This window comes from Coenobita brevimanus, chromosome 47 (genome assembly GCF_032717465.1).
Source record: "Coenobita brevimanus isolate Jiangsu-jjx chromosome 47, ASM3271746v2, whole genome shotgun sequence".
NCBI classification, from domain to species: Eukaryota; Metazoa; Arthropoda; class Malacostraca; order Decapoda; family Coenobitidae; genus Coenobita; species Coenobita brevimanus.
Genome location: NC_137000.1, coordinates 15035132 through 15058043, shown reverse-complemented (window position 1 = coordinate 15058043; position 22912 = coordinate 15035132). Strand labels below are relative to the sequence as shown.

Here is a 22912-nt window from a genome sequence, read left to right as displayed (position 1 = left end):
GATGGGTGAGTTCACATAGTTGTGGAGGTGCAGGGCTGAATATAGTTGTGGATGTGGGTAGGTGAAATGTTATGAATTTTGGTTGGTATTAGGAATAATGTAGTTATGATGTCATGGGACACAAGCCTTGACCAGTAGACATTAAATATAAAATAGGGGCATTAAAAAAGCATTCAGCAAACTAGTGGCTTTGAGGAGTTTACTGCTACCTCCACTGCCTAGTAGAAGTGCAGAGGAGCTGGTGGCCAGGTCCATACCCCACCTCAACTCCAGGCCAGCCATCATTGTTGAGTGCATAATTTGTTGCTTTACTTCTTCTAATGTCTGTGTCTTATGTTTGCTCTACATCTGAACAGTAGGATATGTCTTTGGAAAGTATATCACTGAGTAGGTCTGCCCTTACAAGGTTAAATGGGGGTCATGAGAGAGGCTCTCAGTGTCAAGAGGCAACAGCTCCTTGAACTTCTTCCAGCCACTCCTCACTCTAGCCACAAAGCTAGCTCCAGCTCTACATCCAGCACATGACATGCCTTCCAAGTAACAAAACTCTTCCACACACTCAAGAGACTCACCAGCAAGATTAATCCTATCACACCTGACAGTCTTCACATGCTTTCCACGACACACCATATACACGATATCGGCATTACTTCACAGTCTACTTCTTGGACCACTACATCTCGTATGTGCACACTTATCACAAACACTGCATTAGATGCAATGACTTCCCATGCTTTTGTCACAAACTGTACATTGCCACTCTTCTCTTGTTTGACAGTACTGCCACCAACCCCAGATACCATCACCTTAGTTTTATGTGCATTTACTCTGAAGCCCTTGTGCCCCATACCATCTCTCCACATCCTAAATCTTTCCTCCACCTCCCTTTCATTTTCTGCAATCAACACTAAATCATCAGCATCTCTCCACTTCTAAATCTTTCCTCCGCCTCCCTTTCATTCTCTGCAGTCAACACCAAATCATTGGTTTACGGCATCTCCCGCAGGAGTTCATTTCTGATGTCATTTAAGAGGGCTCAAGACTGACCCCCAATGCACACCACAGAAAACTCATCACTCAAATCTCCATTCCTTTTCACTTAGATGCAAGCACCCACATACATAACCATAGCAACTCTAAGCAGCCACTTCTGGATCCCAAGTTTTCTCATTGCCCACTTCAACTCCCCAGGGACTGTGTCAGAGGCCTTCCCCAAATCAAAAGAAACAAAATACAGATCCCTTTTCTTTTCTATATGTTTTTCTTGAAGCTTTCAAACAATGAATATGGCATCAGTGATCCCTTTGCCTGGCATAAACCCAAACTGCATCTCATCAGTATTCACTTTTGCTAAACATACCTTCTAGAACACTCTCCATTACCTTTATTATCTGGTCCAAAAGTTTGATGCTTCTGTAATTTCCTCTTTCTAGGCCATCACCCTTCCTCCCCTTGTACACATTTACAATCACACTTCAGCGATCATCTGGGACAAGACACTCATACATAATCTTGTTTATCAAATCATTGATTAACCCCACTCCTGAGGCCTTCATCATTTCAATAGTCAACCCTGCTATCTTCCACATCTGCATCCTGCCTAATGCCCTGCTCACAGTAGCAGCATCAATCAAAGGCCATTGGCCAAACACTGGATCCACTGACTCTAAACCTTCCTTGTTCCAGTCAGACTCCTCATTTGGCAACCAGTTATACTGCTGTATCCAGGCGTCTTTAATATTCTTTCTGTTCACCACTGCCTCTCCTTCATCATTCTTCACACACATTGCTCACTGTGATATCCCTTCAACATAACCTGACTACTATGTTTGGAGTTGAGGTGTTTTAGTTGCCCTTGTGGGATTGTCCCATAGGGTCCCTACATTCTTGATGTTGCATTAGCATCTTCGAATGGCATGTACTGTGCAGCGCTCTGTTTTGTGTGCTGTGTTGGGTGGACCTATTTCACAAGCAGGGCACATGTTGTTGGTGATGCCATCCTACCCAGATCTCAGCAGGTAACTGAGGAAGGCTAGGTAATGTCTTGAAGTAAGCCTGACTATGTTAGCTCAGTCAGCTATATTAAGGATATCTCTGATGGGTGGATGTCAGGAGGGAGGGTTTGTAGTTTAGTGTTCTGATTGAGATGTTGTATTGCACAGTGCATGAAATGAGTATATAGGGGTTGCTGGTGTTAGAATATGTGGAGGTTGGATACTGTTGAAGAGGGTCTGGAAATGTTTGTGTAGTGATATTTTTTTATGTGCCTAATTGTGTTTTGTAGCTTTGTCGTAGTGACATAGGTGTTATGTGTTATCACAGGCTGCCACATAAAATTGTGTCCTCTCATATCTAGACATTTTCTAACAGGGAGGGTTTAGTTTGAAAATGTAAGTGAACTGTGGGTGTAGTATTGGTGTAGTCAGTGATGATGCATAGTGTTGTTCTATATGGTCTGCAGGGTGTTGTAATGGGTGTTAGATAGGATGAGGGGTCCATGCCAGGAAGGCATAGGACATCATTGATCTAATACACTGTTTTTACAAGATAGGGAGGATATTTCTTTTTGTTGCCCAAAGTCGCTCCCTGTAAGTGCCTGGAGAGTGCTGAGTCTGGAGGTGTCCTGCCTCATGATGTCTTGCATGTGGTCCATGAAGGTGAGTCCAGTCTCTCAAGTCATTCCAAGGATCATAGCAGAGGATGTATGTGGCACTATTACAGTACAGTATTGTACAATGTTAAATGTGATGTTAGGGGTGTATCTGTGCTCATGCCTGCCTGTGGTATTGAGTGTGGTAGTGGACATGCCCTGTGTGTTGAGGTAGTCTTGTTGCAGTGTACAGCTTGTGCCTGTAGTGTAATGTGAGAATGTCATGATAATGTCATCTGCAGATAAGGCAATGTTTGTGGGCAGATGGGTGTGGGGTTATCGTGCATGTATGAACTGAAAAGTGTAGGTGAAAGAACAGAACCCTTTGGAACCTCATTAAGGAAGATACGTGTTCATGTAGACACGCCCTGGAGTGTAACAAGCGCATGGCTGCCAGAGTAGTTGGTAAACCAGAATTTGATGTTGCTTGCCATGTTTATGTTGTAAATTTTGGTGATTGATTTACATAGGGGGAGGGCATCAAAGCTTTACTGCTGACTCATGTTGTAAAAAGTGTATGCTGTGAGGGTCTAATGGAGTTTATGCCATCAAATGCTTGTTGTTTGAGGTTGGTTAGTAAGGTTTTCTTGGAGTGTAGTACTCAAAAGCCATGATGAGAGGGAGTAAGGGGGACATGAGGTGTGACTTTGTTAAGAGTTAGACTAAGAATAGATATTCAGTTATCTTAGGTGGCATGCTCAGTACTGTACTGTCATGGGTTTGAGCAAAGAAGGGTGTGTGGGTCCTGGACTGGATAGCATATCCTGATGCTTGTTCCATGTTTTCAGATGTTGGGAAGGTTGCAATGTGTATATGAGTAATTAATGATGTTTATAAGGCCAGAATGCCATATTTCAGGTGTAGGGTAAGTTGCTGATGCCATCTGACCCTGTGCCTTCAGTGTTCTCTGTTTTCATGATAATGATTCATGATTGTTCTGGAGTGAAGGAAGTTATGTTGTGGCCAAGTGGAAGAGACTGCTTATGCAGAGAAGAATATTTTTCAGATTCAGCTGGTGTTGGTGTAAGGTGACGTATGTTTACGTAGTGGTCCATAAATATTGTATGCTTGTTCTTTGTTAGAAGGGATGTGTTGAGGATTGGAAGTGATGGTGTCATGGGTCTTGGAGGTGCTTGTCTGTAATTTAGAGATAACTGTTGAGTGTTTTGCAGAGCAGAGAGGGGTCTGTTGAGTGGCTGAGTGTTGTCACAGGAGTTTTCCAGTTTTCTGTTTTCATTAGGCTGTGTAAGAATACATGACCCACAGATCCACATATTTGGGACTACATGACCCCCAGATCTCCATATTTGGGACCACAATACTCACAGATCCATATAATTAAGACTACTGGCCATATCTTGAAAATGTATATCATGAAGGAGAAAGCAAATCCCCATTTTTTATTTTTTTGGAGTACCTGACAGAGATAGAATGTGTCTGGCTTCTCTGCATAATTGTGTACTGTGCAGTGCAGGCTGAGCAGTTCTTACAACTGTAGATTTGCCATAACTGTCCATCAAAATTTAAGGGGTTGCCCTTCCCTTTTGCTGTTTAAGTTTTAGGCTTCAACCCTGCATGTCCCACAGATTCCCATATTTGAGACGCGAAGCGACGGCCGAGATAACTTTGTGGGTTCAGTGATCATGGCTGGGAACTACAGTGTGCCAGAGGTGACAGTCTTTTTCAACAACAAGCTGTATCGTGGCAACCGCACAACCAAGGTCTCCACTGGGCGACTCCAAGCATTTGACTCTCCTAATATGTCTCCCTTGGCTGTTGCTGGCATCTCCATACAAGGTATTGAAATGAAATAAATATTTGTTGGAGTACAGTAAGTTTTTATTTTATGCTGCCTTTTCTGATAGTCATGTTAAATCCATAATAACTTACCTAAAAATTTCCAGTTTGAGTTCCTGTGGTATATATAAAGCTGATTTGCAAGTTTCACCCAGTTTACAGCACCATTTGTGTTGATTTTTTTAAATTTTGGGACACATTCCTGACTTACTGTGACTGCCAGTAATGCCAGCAATAGAGAGCACTCTCAGATAAAGTAAACTGTAAGTGCATGATGCCTTGGTGTATCTTCCAAAAGCCATTTACAGTAGACCCTCCATATGAAGCTAAAAGTAGCCATCCACACAAAAAGGTGTACAGCATATCATAAGACCCGTAGTCATTTGGGAAATGGTGGGACACCATCTCCCAGAATTTTGATCCTCTTGAAAATTCACAGTAACTTGTAGTAGTAGTAGTAGTAAAAGACTACTACTACTATTACTGCTGCTGCTGCTGCTGCCACTGCTGCTGGTAGTAGTAGTAGTAAAAGATTATTACCATTACTACCACTACTACCACCACTACTACTGCTACTACTACTACTACTACTACTACTACTACTGCTGCTGCTGTTACTAGTAGTAGTAATAGCAGTAGAAGACTACAGCTACTACTACTAGTAGTAGTTATAACTATTACCAGTGTTACTACTACTACTAGTTATTACTACTATTATTATTACTAACACTACTACTACTGCTAAACAGGGTGATTCAAAACTGTACTCACAGAACACAGAAAATACCGACATTTCATAACTTCACCACCATTCAACAAGACCGGGCCGATGGGGGTGGCAGTGGACTCCTCACCCTGGTACACAAATCCATCAACTTTGCAGATACCAGTGCACACACAAAGTCACTTCTCCCCCCACATGACACCACAACAGAAATACAGTCAATTAAAATACGCACTGGTAACAAATCACACATAACAATCGCTAACACATACATTCCCCCCAATCGTCCCCCACAGTACCACACAAGTACTCTCCACAGATACACCACATCACTAACATACCCAACATCATCCTGGGTGGTGATTTCAACGCCAAGTCGTCGGCTGGCATGTCAACAACCCTGACACAGACAGAGGGCTGGTACTACAATCCCAGACAGATCATCTTTTCATACTAAACAGTCTAGACCAACATACCCATATCCCACACCAAGCCCTCTTCTTCCCATCATCTCCAGACATCACTTTCTGCTCCCCAAACCTCGCTCCCACTACATCATGGAGAGTGGTCAAAACCCTAGGTTCTGATCACCTTCCAATCATCATCACTACCAAAACCAGAATCACCCCAGCTGGCCACAAACACACATACATTAATTATAAGAGAGCCAACTGGGAGGCCTTTGTTACTGAAAGAGAACAACATTTTGAAACACTAAACAGTACACCCATCACAAACATCAACACTGCTGTGCACACTTTCAATACAATCATACAAAATGCAGACAAAAGACACATCCCTAGAGGCAACAGAAAGAGACACAACCCCAACTTCACACCAGAAATTCAAGGCCTCATCAGACAATGGGACACACTGCGACACTCCCCAACACCCCATACACAAGACACCATACAACAAATACAAGAACTCAACACTCAGATAAACAGTAAAATATCAGAACAGCAAACACTAAACTGGAAAAATTACCTCCAAACACTTGACCACAAAACAAACATCAGCAAACTCTACAAAACACTAAACAGCAACACCACACAATCACATGCTGCCATCACAACAACAGACACCATACCCTCAAACAAACAACAAGCAAACACTCTCATCAATCACTTTTCACAAGTCAGCCATTTAACCCCCCATCCGGAAGACCGACGTATCATCTGACATAAGAGACAGTTCCCCACAGACCCAGACTACATACCTTTCACTTACAACCAGACGAAGCACATCATTAACAACCTTAAGCACTCATCTGCCTATGGACCAGACAACATAAGCAACATTCACCTTAAACACCTAGGACCACAAGGCATACAAGCACTCACCAACATATCAAACTACAACTACTCACACAACATAATACCCAACATCTGGAAGCATGGCAATATCATCACTATCCCTAAACCCAACAAAGACCCCACGTTACCCTCCTCACATCGCCCCATCACACTCCTCTGCACCCCCTCTAAAGTCACTGAACGACTGATACTACAACTAATCACACCTCACATTCCCCTAGCCCAGTCACAACATGGGTTTAGGCCACTACACTCCACAAACACCCTTCTTACAGACCTTACACAGAGAGTTTTCGATGGCATAAATTCAGCTAAGCCACCACACAGAACACTCCTAATCACACTAGACATTAGCAAAGCTTTTGATGCCATCCTCTGCCACAACCTCACAAAGAAAATACTCAACACAAACATGCACAATAACACAAAAAGATGGCTGGCAAACTACTTAGCAGGCAGATGTGCACACGTAACATTTGCCGGTCAGTCTTCTAACATCAGAAACTTCACAAATGGCGTCCCTCAACGATCTGTTTTGTCCCCTACACTCTTTAATCTATACATGCATGACGTACCCACACCCCACACACCACAGATACACATAGCTTCCTATGCAGATGATATAACACTTACATGTACACACCAAAATGCAAACACAGCTGCACACATCAATCAACCTTACTTCAACACACTACATGAATGGTTCACCACAAACGGGCTCAAAATAGCCCCAGCCAAATCTACAGTGACTCCTCTCACAAACTGGACAGCAGAACACAGTCACATCCCACACCTCACCATAAACAACACTCCCCTACCACACACACTTACACCCAGAATCCTTGGTGTAACATACAATACATCAGTGTCATTTAAACAACACATCACAAACATTAAAAATAAAATAACACCAAGACTCAATGCTTTGAGGTCACTTGCCCATACAACATTCGGAGACAACAAAGAAACCACCATCACAGTATACAAACAATACATATGTTCAGTGATGAATTATGCAAGCCCTACCTGGGCTTCTAGCCTCGCCAAAACACACTACAACACTCTACAGACCATACAGAACAAGGCCCTAAAAATAATCACAGGCTGCACAGCTACCTCACCCACAGACCACCTACATCAAGAAACCAAAGTCCTCAAAGTCAAGGATCACCTAGACATGAGAGGCATCCAGTTTCTTGCTGCAGCCTCCACAAACCCACAACATCCACTACAGTACATGGCAGCATATCCACCCACATGAAGGAACATCAAAACAACACCCAGCACACAATACCATACACAAATACTGTCATCTCTCCCCCCCTCGCCCACCTCAGACCAGCTTCCAGAAGCATATCCACACTCAGATCACTCGCCACTCCATTCAGTCTCTTAAAGACAACACACAGCTGCATGCACGGCCTCCTGACATCCACCCTTCTGAATCCTATCTTCCTCGTGAGGACAGGGTCCACCTGGCCAGGCTGAGATGTGGGCACCATCCAGCCCTCTTAAGCTACCAGAAGAGGCTGGATGACTCCGTCGCTGATGCCTGTCCAGGATGCAACACAGCACCCCATACTATTAAGCACATTATGGAAGACTGCATTGCACACAATCACCTATGCCAACAACACAACATACACTCTTTGAGAGCTCTGTGGGAATGCCCGGTCTCGGCCATGGCCTTCCTAAGGGACTCGGGGCTGTTCGGCCAGACTGCCTAGGGAACAACTACTACTACTACTACACTGACCATAGGTACAGGATGGTAAGGTAGAAGAATATATCCTTAACAGTTTGTCAATAAGTACACAGTAAATGTGACAGAGACATTATAATTGATTTAGCTTTAGCAGTGCTTCAAACTCAGCAGTGTGTTACAACCTCAACATACAATCAGTGTACTGTACTGGAAATACAGCGTATGCCCGTGTTAAGACACACTGACAGGGCACAGAATTGGTAAAATGTAACCTCTTACCCAAGGCATATTGGAGAAGTGGATGTTAGCAACATGTTAGCCTCCTACCTCAGCAACTTTAGCAGCCACCATGTTGAGAATTGGTAATGCTGATTGAAGATCGAAACTTTGAGGCCAGTGCTGAGGTATATAAGTCATCCGAACAATGATATCTCTCCCTCCCCCCTCCCCCTACCTTGGTCACATTCCATTGTTTCGGTATATGTAGTTCGGGTACTGGGTTACACCTATCTGAAGCCCACTGTATCATTTCAGTTTGGGATAATCATATTAGTACATTGTTTCACAGTTTGATACAATACATATATTAAGATCTGTTGGATGAGCTTGGGAGAGTGTGTAAGAAATGGAATCTAATGGTGAATGTAGGGAAGAGTAAAGTTATAGTCTTCGAGAGAAGTGAAGTCAGTGAATGTACAGTGAGGTTGGATGAGGAGGAAATGGAAAATGTGAGTGCATTTAAGTACTTGGGTAGTGTGATGAGTAAGGATGGAGGTTTGGAGGGTGAAGTGCTTGAAAGGGTACACTAAGGAAGAAGGCTTGCTGGTTCCTTGAAAGCAGTGATAAGAAACATGGAAATGAAAAAGTTACTAGATGACAGTATCATAATACCAACCCTAATGTATGGAAGTGAAGCTTGGACCTTTTTGGAGGGACAGAAGTCAAGAGTGAGAGCCGTGGAAATGAGTCATTTGAGAGGAGCGTGTGGAGTCACATGGAGAGACAGACTGACAAATGAGGATGTGAAGGAGCATTGTGGTGTGGATGTGGATGTGATAGGAAGCATTAGGAGTAACACATTGAGGTGGTTTGGCCATGTGGAGAGGATGGAGAGTGAGAGACTGATGAGGAGAGTGTGAGTGAGGTGGGGGGGGGAGAGGGAGGGGGAGGCCAAGGATGAGATGGAAAGATGGAGTGGAGAGGTATACGAGAGTGGGAGGTGTGAGCTGGGAGCAGGGCAGTGAAATGGCGGGGGACAGGGTGACATGGAGGCGATTTGTTTGTGACCACCCCTTATGGGATTAAGGCATCTTCCAATAGATAGATAGATAGAAAATCTGTTGGGAGTAATATAAAGTATGGTTATTGGTTATTTACCTGTCATGAACAAAGATACTGTTAGTGCAGCAATATTGTCGTGATATCTGCACAAAGTTCAAAGCTTCAAGTGCCTTCCACTTACACCAGTGAGAGTCGACATGTGTTTGCAGTAGGATACTTGATTTACAAACAGCTTATTATTTCTCCTATTACTCTTAACTCTGTATACCACATTACAGAGGAGAAAATTTAATGTGAGGGCAGGTAGTCTGGTACTGTAGTACTTTAATTAAAACAAATACAGAATACTGTACGAAAGCTTCTTGTCCCCCTCATTACATATGTGCTTCATAGTTTGAAATCCATCATCATGCAAGTGTACCCATAACTCATTCAGAAATCAGTCTCTGAAGTCAGTTTAAGATTCAGTGACTTGGTATGTTATACAGTGTGAATGTTTACAGACCTGACACCTTGGCAACTCACAGAGGATATGGGGAGTGGGAGGGAAGGTGCAGGTGTTCGGATAGCTGGCCAGAATTAATGAACCCTGACTTGATCTCCATGTTGAGTTAGTTAAATCACTTTTGATTCACTTTTCATTGACAAATTGGAGAAAGAAACACCGATGTGGATGTAAGTGTGTATTGACGTTTTGCCTCATGGCTTCCTCAGAATACAATTGCTGAATATTCACCACATTTCATGTATATATAGCAGAAGGCAGTGGGGGTGTGAGGAGGGGTGAGGTATTGGCTAGGGATGGTAGGGGGGCAGGTAGGGTAAGGAAGGTGAGTTCCAGGGGAAAGGGATTATAGATCACGGCACAAGGACGGAGAGAAACAAGGGACAGGTGAAGTGGGAAGTCCTTAGGGAGAGGGAAGGAATGTTGGGTAAGGAAATAGAGGTCACAAGGGGAAAGGGATTGGCAGTCCCAGCACAGGTATTGTATATGTGGGCAAGAAGCGAGGTGAAGAGAGGGGATGGGGATGGATGGGAAGGAAGGATGGGTGATGTTTTGAGTTTAGTTGCTGACAAATTATTATCTCATTAACGATGCACTTCCTGATTACAATGCATAGAGATAATTTTGCTTCTCGTATCTGGAACCATCCACCCTGAAAGTTGGTCGGTTTAATTTTCAAACACCCTGTATATATATATATATATATATACAGTAATCTCTCCACTATCCACTGTAATAGAGCCAAAGGCATGTCCGGAAAGTGGTCCCATCTGGAAAGTGGGCACCTGCCTGCTGGACTGGTACTTAAGGACCCTAACTCTACCTATCTTTGAAAGCCACCTAAATAACTCCCTACTGGACATGCATAGCACCTCTTTAAACCTATTTAAGACCCTATTCCAGGGCCGTTTCTTGCTATAGGCGAAGTATGCGGTTGCCTAGGGCCCCCGATGCCACTAGGGGGCCCCCAAGCTGCCAATATTAGCTTTTTAAGAAATTAAAATATGTGTAAAGTGACTCGAGGTTGTGGTGCTTGGCTATTTCTTGGCTCTCTTGAAGTATTTAAATGTTAAATGCATGCCCCCTGATCACCTTAGATGGTTTGGAATCCCCCCACCATAGTTTCATAAGATAGGGGCCCCCAAACAGCATTCTGCCTAGGGCCCCCAAAAGGCTAGAAACAGCCCTGCCCTATTCACACCAATAATGGACATAAAGCATGAAATAAATGAAAAAGAACCAACGAATGAGGAAGTAGAAGTGATTGTACCTCAGCCAGGGTACTTACAGCATGTCTGTGGCCGCCTTCTTAAGGCTTTGGCAGTGGTGAAAAAGCTCTTGAAGCACGTACAGTATCCAGTGTTGTGCTGCACTTACAGTAATTCTTTGCACTGTGAGTTATAGTTGTTTAACACTGCACATTGTTAATTGCACCATGCCAGTTTCAACTGCTAGTTTGCACTCCACAGTTAATCCTTTGCACTCTTAATTCTAATTTCTTAACACTGCACAACACTTTAAATTCCTGTGTGGTCTGCTGGCGAGGTATTATGGTTTATTCACTGTTTATGCACAAAAAAATGAGCACGTATGGCATCCACTGCGATAAGCATCCACTCACGATCAAAGTTACGCAGTAACTGTTGGAGTGTTGGTGACGGGGAAACAGAGTTGCCAGATCGCAACAGCCACATTACCAGACTCCTCAGTATTCATTACCAGATTTAACTTTTCATTACCAGATTTGTAAAGCTAGCATTTATTCATCACTAATTATAGATACAAGTGGAAATACATGTAATCACTCTCCTTATAATTGAGGCGCTGAGTGGAATAACCTCTCATTCGCCAAATATAGAAAATGGAGAAAAACGCTGTTAAAGTTTGTTTACTTTTAAAATGCCATATCTTTTCAACCAATAAAGATATTCTGGTGAATTTTTTTTCAAATGTAGCTGAAAAGATCTGCTTGCATGTTAGAGTATGTAAATCAATGGCATTTTGAAAGAACAATATATTAACAGCATCTTTCTCCTCTTTCCTGACAACAATGAACTGCATTTTCCCAAAAATGTGTGTTATTTCAAGCCAACCTTATGATGTATGCATGTACTTTCACAATATCCATTAATATAGCACAAAACCAGAACAAAAAAATAAAATATAGGTAAGAAAATTTGTCTATGGTGGCCTGTGGTGCTCGAGTGGTTATTACTAGCATTCTGGGACTTCTCCCACATGGAACTAACAATAGATGCGTGTCTGAACATGAATACATAAGAAAAATCGACCTTAACACCAGTTGAATAACTGAGCCTGATGTTGGTTTCCAAGGTTCAGGACCTGGGGAATACAATGCTGAGCCACAACGATTTTCTGACTGGATTATTCAGGCAAAAATGGACCTAATGTCCACCAAGCAGATTATAAACACCTTCGTGTCCAACACAGTCAATCAGTACCCTCTATAAAATGGGATTTTCACACTTGTTGGTGGCATTTTTTCACATGATTCGTTATTGTACTAGTAGAAGAGAGTTTGGGGAATATGCTGGTGTACTTAACTCCAAAATGGCCGCTGTGGTGGACAAGAGGTTATTCCACTCAGCGCCTCAATTAACAGCATGTTGATTATTTTTACGCTGTGTAGGCTAGGAGATTAATGAGAGAGAGCAGACAATCCACCATCTCCATCCTGTGTATCCTCATAGATATGAAAAATTCATTTGGTAATGCATTATTCTGATTCATTACCAAACGAATTTTTCTTTACCAAATTGGCCCACATTTGGTAATAAAAATTCCAAATGGCAACCCTGACAGGGAAGGGGGAAGGGGGGAGGAAGGATGGGGTGAAAAGGCCATGGTGTAAACAGCTGTTTGGCGCCGTATGGCAATTTCAAATTATGGGAGGGGATTTTTTTTTTTTTTTTTTTTTTTTTGAGGGGGTGGTTCTGAAGGTCCAGGTCCACAATGTCCGGTAAGTGGGGTGTCCAGAAATTGGGCGTCCGGATAGGATAGGGATTACTGTATATATATATTTTATTTAAATGGAATAAATCACCCTCATCCATTTGGAAATTATATTGTGAAGATCAACACCAACCTTCAAAATACAGTTCACCACTTGGAGTTGTAATGCGAAGATTAACATTAACCATCATAATAGTCCATTGTCCCCACACATGCCAGTGATTGTGGTTTTGAAGCACAAGTTATTACAGTACTTTTATTACTACCTTATTTTTAAAAATTAACATCACAGTGCAACTAAAAAACATTAGTCAGTTGGATTTTTTTTTTTTTTTTTTTTTTTAACGTGTCCGACTCTGGGCAAAGGCTTCAGGGCCTATTTCTCAGGGGCATTGACCTATCCCAAGGCCCAGTAGTCCTCCTACACCTCCACATGTCACCACTTTGGCATTAACACCCACCATCCATATTGAATACATGCTAGGGCTGTCTCATACAGGCTTGGTGCATTGGTATTAGTGGGGTTATTTTTACGACTTGTCGGCGGGTCATCTGGTAGACCAGGAAAGTCTGCATTTTTAGGAAATTCAAATCCTTAAACTGTTCCCTGCCCCAGCCGGGATTCGATCCTGGGTCCATTAGGACTGCAGGCCGCCTCTCTACCGATTCAGCCATCACCTGGTCAATAGCTACTGCTCTCGACCACAGTACCGGTATAGTGGCTTCATATTCCATACCTGCTAGAGAGGCAGGCCTAAAGGCTGATGATCTTATGCTCCTGAGGCTTAGGAATGCAGATCATATGAGAGAGAATGACAGCTGGCAACTCATCCAGGCCATAACAGAACTTTGGGGTTGATGCTGGCATCTCATCCAGGCCACAACAGAACTTTGGGGTTGATGCTTCTTCTCAGAAAGAACCACTGCCAGTCTCGAGTAGAATCTCTCTGCCTCTGGACCTGCCCCACCTGATATTGTGAACACAAGGGGAGTGCATCATTTGTAGTCTGCGTGTTGGACTCTTTCTTTATAGATTTTGTGTTTTTCACTTGTTCATTCCTCTTGTGTGCAGCATTGAGAGACAGTTGAGGATGACATGCAGCCATTGTATCAGATATTCTGTTGTCGAAGAAAACCTTCCTGCATGTTCACAAGAAATTATGAGGACTGACATCCACAAGTGCATTATTTGATGTGTTTGCTCTTCTTTTGATGAAGTGCTCACCAGCTAATGCTAGAGGAAGCAGAGCTGGATGTGTGGTAAGATCATGGCAAATTTCCTGCAGCATTTTTGGAGTAAGGTCGTGTGCTTCATCATGTCGAATATAAATAAAGGCCCTTTCTTGCAAACCAACACATAGTCTGCATCAAAGACAGTGCCATAGGCACACTGTTCATTTCGTTTTCATTTCGTTTCGTTTCGTTTTTAAAGGCTCCAACATGCTTGCATGTGTCGGCCTTGGTCACCTAATGGCGGCTCTCCATGCTGCACGATCCATTGCAGCCTCCCTGTTCAGTCCCTTAACCCTAAGGTCACACTTAATGACCTCGTCCCATGTCTTTCTCGGTCTACCCCTCATAACCCCACCCCCAATATTAACACTTCTCACCTTCCTCACCCAATTATCATCCCCCATCCTCTCCACATGTCCAAACCACCTCAATCTACCTCTCCTCATTACAACACCAATACACTCCAGTCCCATCCTACCTCTCAACTCTTCCATTGTAAACCCAGCCCCTCCAGGCCTTGGACGCAGGGACGCACTGCACATCCACCTAATCATTGTCATTTCTGTATGTCTGAGCCGGCGAATGTCTTCCTCCTTCACTGCCCAGGTCTCACTGCCATACAGCATTACACTCCTAACACATGCTGCATACAAAGACCCCTTAGCACGTAGGGAGAGCCCTCTCAATGTCAGGAGAGGCAAGAGCTCCCTGAACTTCTTCCAACCACTTCTCACCCTAGCCACAGAGCTAGCTCCAGCCCCACCTCCAGCACACAACATGTCTCCCAAATAACAAAACTCTTCCACACACTCAAGAGATTCACCAGCAAGTTCAATCCTTTCACGTCTGACGATCTCCACCTGCTCACCCCGGCATGCCGTACACATAAAATCAGCATTATCTCGCAGTCTACCTCTGATACCACTACATCTCTTATGCACCCATTTATCACACACACCGCACAAGATGGAATTACTTCCCACGCCCTTGTGGCATACTGCACATGGCCACTCTCCCTCGTCTTTGACAGTACCGCCACCAACCCTAGATATCATCACTTTTGTTTTATCTGCATTTACCCTTAAACCCTTTTGCCCCATACCATCTCTCCACTTCCTAAACCTTTCCTCCGCCTCCCTTTCATTCTCTGCAATCAACACCAAACCATCAACATACAACAACTCCCACGGGAGTCCGTTTCTAAAATCACGTGAAAGGGCTTCAAGTACCATGATAAACAACATGGGACGCAAGACTGACCCCTGATGCACACCAACATTCACGGAAAACCCATCACTCAAATCTCCATTCACTCTCACCTAGGTGTGAGCACCCACGTACATGGCCATAACCACCCTAACCAGCCACTCCTCCAAGCCAAGCTTTCTCATTGCCCACTTCACCACCTCTCTAGGGACTCTGTCAAAGGCCTTTTCCAAATCAACAAAAACAAAATAAAGATCCCTTCTCCTACCAATATATTTTTCCTGAAGCTGTCGAACAATGAATATGGCATCAGTGGTCCCCCTACCTGGCATAAACCCAAACTGCATCTCATCAATATTCACTCTTTCTCTAATCATACCTTCTAAAACTCTCTCCATTACCTTCATTATCTGATCTAAAAGCTTTACAGTATACCTCTATAATTTCCTCTTTCCAGGGCATCACCCTTCCCTTTATACACATTTACAATTACACTCTTCAGCCAATCATCTGGGACAACACACTCATAAATAATCCTATTTATCAGGTCAGTGACTAAACTCACCCCTATATCGCCTGAGGCCTTCAACATTTCGGCAGTCAACCCAGACACACCTGCTGCCTTCCCCACCCTCATCCTGCCTATTGCCTCACTCACAGTAGCAGTATCAATCAAAGGCCAAGGGCCAGACACTGGATCTGCTGGCTCCAGACCTTCCCTGTCCCAGTCAAACTCCTCATTCAACAACCGGTTATAATGCTCTCTCCATGCATCTTTAATATCCTCACTGTTCACCACTACCCTTCCTTCATCATTCTTCACACACTGCTCACCTATGATATCCCGATTATCCCTCTTCACCTGACCTGCCACCCTAAATATATTTTTCCTTTCCCCATGATTTAGGTTATCAAGTAATTGTCTCTGTGACTCAGACTTTGCCCTGTACACCTCTCTCCTAGCCATATGCTTGGCAGCCAAATATTCCTCTTTGCTACCACCCTTCTTCCATTCCCGGAAAAGCCTTCTTTTCTCCTTAATTGCAGCTTCTACACCCTCATCCCACCACCAAGTTACTTTATGTCTTGGTGGTCCTCTTGTCCAGCTGCATGTTACATCAGTAACTCTCAAGAAATTGTTCTTGAGGGCTCTGTACTGTTCATTAACGCCTCTGTCTACAGCTCCCTGTTCAACCACCACTCTCCTCAACTCGCTATAGAAGGCATCCCTTACTACTTGATTTTTCAGCTTCCATATTTTCCTCCTAGGTACATAAGTCCTCTTTTTCATCACTTGTTCTTTAAGCACCATATCACAAATCAATAGTTTGTGCTGCTGCACACACTCCTCACTTCCTATAACTTTAACATCCCTCACTAACCTCCTATCGGCCCTCCTAACCAGAAAATAATCTATCTGACTGCTATTTCCCCCAGACTCATACGTAATTAACCTACTGTCTCTTTTCCTAAAATATGTGTTGCACACAATCATGTCCGTTGCCTCCCCAAACTCGAGTATCCTTTCCCCTTCTGCATTCCTTAGACCATATGCACATCCCCCATGCACTCCTTCATAACCTTGTGCTGCTTCACCTACATGACCATTTAAATCCCCTCCCAAAATCACTATCTCATCATCCCGCATACCACCCACTACACGTATTAAATCATCCCAAAATCTATCTTTCTCTGATTCATCCAATCCTGCCTGTGGAGCATATGCCGATATAATCACAGCTTCCCAACAGAATTTTCACTACCAATATCCTATCGCTTACTCTCAAAACATTCATAACATATTCCACCCATTTCTCCGCAACCATCACACCAACACCTCCATATCCGCCTGTCCCCTCCTGCCAAAACAACTTATAGCAACAGTCCTTCCCAACAATCTTTCTGGCTGATCCACCCCTGTACCGGACTTCCTGCAAACACGCCACATCCACCCACCTCCTCCTGAATGCCTCAACGACTTCCCCTGCTCTTCCCCTCAAACTTCCCACATTCCATGAACCCACCCTCATCCCCATGGGTGATTTACTGTCCTCAGGCTTGGTTTGAAACCTTTTTTTGTTTTGTCATCTTCAGTATTAATAAATGGGGACAGACACAGCACAGGTCCCACTCACTGCACAATCCCAGGTCCAGGCAATGGATCTGGGACCCCTAGCCCACCAGCTTACCAGTGGCTGTGGTAGTGGCCTCGGGGCACCCTGCCAGGACAGCTGCAGGGACACCCTCCAAGCGCATCTTGGCACTGCAACTATCCCGCCATTATACACCCACTGATAGGGCAGCCTCCTTGGGCGCTACTCCCAGGTTCGGGCCCCTTTCTGTTGGGCGGAAGCGGCAGCCTGGGAACCACAATGCCCTGTACCCTCTAGCAGAGGCCCGAGCCCCATCTTGCCCTGGACCCATGATCTATGCCGGCAGAACCCCCGCCACGCCTTCCCCCAGAAGTCCGCCACTAGGTAGCGGGGGCAAAATTTTCTGGCCGCATGCCCTTGCTGGCGCCAACCCCTGTAACGTAGTGGGAAACGTTGTGTGAAATGTAAAGTGCATATGGTGTAGTGCATAGATAGTTAGAGGAAATGTTTGGGAGAGTATGCTGGTCTACTCTCCATGTTACTGTCACACTGAAAAGGTCAGCAAAGGGTGATGGTTAGATAGCTAGTGAAAGAGGAGCTCCAGCTCTCCCTATCACCAGCATTCCCATTCCCCTCGGGAGTACTACCCTGTTGAGATAAGTTTGCTGTTGGCTACCCATATCTTAAGGCTATGCCATCAATAAATTCTTATTTGTTGACATAGAATCCTTTTGCCTTGAGAGGCAGGATTGTCACACAATTCGATGCTCCAACCCCATGTGCCATTTCAGCTCTTCTGGATTAGTGTGATATGAGATATTCAGTTACATGGTCTTTGCTTATTTGTGTCATGTCTCTCTGCCTTTGTTGGTCAATTTCACTCTTTTCAACTTGGACACAGATCTTCTGTGATAGGGAATCGGTGAGCCTAAGGCCTGAATCCAAGAATGAGGCTTTTGTTTGTCTCAAGTTGGAATTGAGACTTGCCCTCCAAAAACCATTGTGCAGAGACAAGGCTTGAGCCTTGCGCGGGCGGAAATGATGCTCACAAGTCCAAGCTGCCTCAGAGTGGGCTTGAGTTGGACTTGTGTGTTGAGAGATTGTTATTTAACAATTTTGTAGGGCAGGCTTACTTTTAAAATTAAGAATATTTATCAGCAGCCACCAGTACAATAATTGATGGTGGCTGTGAAATCATTGGCTAAAAAAATAATTTTGTACAGAATGTTTGGCCACCAGAAAAATAAAAGGCTGCATTTTGTACACTTATATTAATTTTGATATATAATAAATTTTGCATTGTTTGATGATACTCATACAAGTGTTGATGGAAATGCCTCATAATATAGCATTACTTTGGCGTCAGTACTGATATACTGTACGGTGTAGGCTACAAGGCTATGGCAAAACTTTCTTGTACACATTCCTTTACAGTTTCAGTGAATATTTAGGTTATTACATGCAGTGCATGGAAAAGTTTGGAAGGAATGAGAGAGTGTTTTTGATTGGTGATATGAATGGTAAAGTAGGGAATGTGAAGGTGGATGGAATAGTTGGTGAGTGGGGGGTGCCTGCCGAGATAGATGAGAACAGCAATGCTTTAGTGGACATTTGTGCTGGGAGGGGGTTGGTGATAGCCAATACCCTCTTCAGGCACAAGATGATCCACAGGTATACATGACGAGTGATGAGAAGGGTGGGTGGTGAACTGAATGAAAGGAAGGCAATGATTGATTATGTGTGTGTGGATGAAAGGATGCGAAAATGTGTAATGGATGCAAGAGCTTATAGAGGTTGGGGGAGTGGACTTTCTGACCACTACTTGGTGGTGGCCAGAATCAAAGTCCAATTAGGATGGAGAAATAGAAGAAGGAAGGGATGGGAAGGAGTATTTGTAAGGAGAGTGGAAAGGTTACAAGAGGATGAGAAAAAGGTAGAGTATAAGAGAGAAGTGGAGGAACGATTGGGCAAATGTGAATTGGAGCAGATGGGGGACGTGGATTGTGTGTGCAGGATATTTACAGAAGAAATATGTGCAGCATGTGATGTGGTGTGTGGGATGAAGAGAAGATGGAGGGGTGTGCAAGGAACAGTGTGGTGGAATGAAGAGGTAAGACAGGTTGTGGCACAAAAGAAGAAAGCATACAATGAATGAATGAGAAATAGGGGCATGGAAGAAGCTGAGAGGCGGAAGAGAGGTTCCATCATGATTGCATGCATCAGCCTTGGTCACCTAATGGCAGCTCTCCATGCTGCCTGATCATTAGCAGCCTCTCTATTCATTTCTTTTTCCCTGAGATCATACTCTTTGACTTTGTCTCAGATCTTTTCTGGTCTGCTTTTCGCAACTCTGCCCTCAGTGTTCGCACCTTTCACCCTCAGCACCCAGCCGCCATCCTCCATCTTCTCCATATGTCCAACCTATCCCCTTCTTATCACAGCACTAATACATTCAAGTCCCATCTTTCCTTTTTACCTATTATTTGCAATTCTATCACCACCAGGCCTGTCATTCAGGGACATACTACTGTACATCCATCTAATCATTATCACCTCTGTACATATGAGCCTATGAATTTCCTCTTGCTTTGCTGCCCAAGCCTCACTGCCATACAGCATTACACTCTTAACATAGTGTAATACTGTATGGTAGTGAGGCTAACGATGAATAAACATTTTTACACCCACTTCCTGAAGAGGACAATAGAGCACCTTGATCAGAGTACAGTACTACAGAACCATAAGCACCCTTTCCTCCCAGACATCCACCCATCAGAGTCAATTACCACTCAGTAGAGCTGAGTGAGTTCACCTAGTTAGGCTTAGATCAGGACACCACCCAGCCCTCCTAAGCTATCAGCTTATATTTAGGTTGGGTGGAGTCACAAATGACATGCACCATGCTTGCAGTTTAGGCCCACATGGCACAACACATGTAATGGAGCATTGCACAGCACATGATACACTAAGATGCAGACATAACACCAATGGCTTAGGGAACCTGTGGGACAACCCCTTAGGGGTGATTGCTTATCTGTGGTAGTAGTAGTAGTTGTTCCTTATGCAGTCTGGCCAAACAGTCCCAAGTCCCTAAGAAAGGTGATGGCCGAGACCGGGCTTTCCCACAGAGCTCCCAAGGAGTGTATGTTGTGTCGTTGGTGCAGGCAGTTGTGTGCAATGCAGTCTTCCATAATGCGCTTATTAGTATGGGGTGCTGTGTTGCATCTTGGACAGGCGTCGGCAACGGAGTCATCCAGCCTCTTCTGACAACTCAAGAGGGCTGGATGATGCCCACAACTCCCTCACGAGGGAGGTAGGATTCAGATGAGTGGATATCAGGAGGCCGTGCATGCAGCTGTGTGTTGACTTGAAGTGACTGAATGAAGTGGCAAGTGATCAGAGCATGAATATGCTTCTGGAAGCTGGTTTGAGGTGGGCGAGGGGGGAGAGATGACAGTATTTGTGTATGGTACCTTGTGCTAGATGTTGTTTTGATGTTCCTTGGTGTGTGTGGATGTGCTGCCATGTAGTGTAGTGGATGGTATGGGTTTGTGGAGGCTGCAGCAAGAATTTCTGTGCCTCTCATGTCTAGGTGATCATTGACTTTGAGGACTTTGGTCTTTTGGTGTAAGTGGTCTGTTGATGTAGTAGCTGTGCAGCCTGTGATAATTTTTAGGGTCTTGTTCAGTATGGTCTGTAGAGTGTTGTAGTGTGTTTTAGTGAGGTTAGAAGCCCAAGCAGGGCTTGCATAATTCATCATTGAATGTATATATTGTTTGTATATTGTGGTGGTGGTTTCTTTGTTGTGTCCAAATGTTGTATTGGGAAGTGACCTTAAGGTGGTGAATCTTGGTGTTATCTTTAATGTTTTTATGTGTTGTTTAAATGACTGAAGTTTTGTACGTTACACCAAGGATTTTGTGTGTGTGTGTGTGTGTGTGTGTGTGTGTGTGTGTGTGTGTGTGTGTGTGTGTGTGTGTGTGTGTGTGAGTGTGTGTGTGTGTGTGTGTATGTGTGTATTTACCTATTTGTAGTATACAGGAATTGAGCAATGCTCGTGTTGTCCTGTCTTCATATCCACATTTATCAAGTCTACCTTTACACACATGAATGTTTTTCTCATGCACCACCTCTTTGTCTAAGTCATTCCAAATATTTAAGTATTTACCTAATATACCTAATTGTGATATACACGGAATGTACTATGCTCGTGGGTTTCTGTCGCTGTTTCTCAGTAAGTCGAATTTAGCTTTAAACTTGTTTAAGTTTTTAGATTGGACGATCTCTTTGTCCAGGCTATTCCATAAGTCTATACTTCTGTAAGGAAAGCTATATTTCTTGATATCCTTCAAGCAGCTTGACTTTTTCAGTTTCATTCCGTGTCCTCTTGTTGCTTTCTTATCCCGTACAAACAGATCTTCTTTGTCAATTTTATCTACTCCCATCATGGTCCTGAACACCGCAATCATGTCTCCCCTCTTTCTCCTTTCCTCTAACGAAGGCAAATCCAGTTTTTCCAGCCTCTCTCTGTATGACAGGTCTGTCAGACTGGGGACCATCTTGGTTGCTGTTCTTTGTATTCTCTCAATCTTGTTTATATCTTTCTTTTTGTGTGGGGACCACACTACCGCTGCATATTCTAACCTGGGGCGGATCATGGCCACTATCAATTTTTTCATCATTTCCTCATCCATATAATGAAATGCTACTCTTATGTTAGTCAAGAGTTTATAAGTCTCTCCAACTATCTTGTTAATGTGCTTTTCTGGTGACAAACTATCTTGGACCAGCATTCCCAAATCTTTCTCTTCTCTCCTTTTTGTGATTAATTCATTACCCCAAAAATAATTCAGTGATGGTCTCCTGGTACTTTTACCCATTTCCAATATTTTACATTTCTTTACATTAAATTTCATTTCCCACGTCCGGCTCCAATTGTGTATCCTATCCAAATCCTCCTGCAGTATTTTACAATCTGCCTCAACCTCTATCTTCCTCAAGATCTTTACATCATCAGCAAACAGACTTGCATAACTGTTCACTCCATCTACCATATCATTTACGTAAATCAGGAACATTACTGGCGCCAACACTGAGCCTTGAGGGACTCCACTTGTTACTTCCCTCCATCCAGACATCTTTTCCTTTATTACTGTCCTCAATTGTCTGTCTCTCAAAAAGTCTCTCATCCATTCCAGAAGTTTCCCCTTTAGTCCTACTATATATTCTAGTTTCCACATTAGTCTCTTATGAGGTACCTTGTCAAAGGCCGTCTCTAAGTCTAAGTACACACAATCCACCCAACCATCTCTCTCCTGTACCACATCAATTGCTCTTGAGTAAAAGCTCAACAAGTTAGAAACACATGACCTTCCACTTCTGAATCCAAACTGACATTCAGCCAAAATATTCATCTCTTCCAGATATTT

At 43.6% G+C, this 22912-nt stretch overlaps 1 protein-coding gene across 1 annotated transcript in view; it reads left to right on the top strand.

The window, feature by feature from the left end:
• Positions 1-22912, top strand: part of LOC145399057 (L-asparaginase-like) — a 484302-nt gene that overhangs the window by 148943 nt on the left and 312447 nt on the right. The window contains 1 exon segment of the mRNA XM_080271799.1: positions 4237-4447. Within this exon segment, the coding sequence (XP_080127925.1) occupies positions 4237-4447 (211 nt within the window).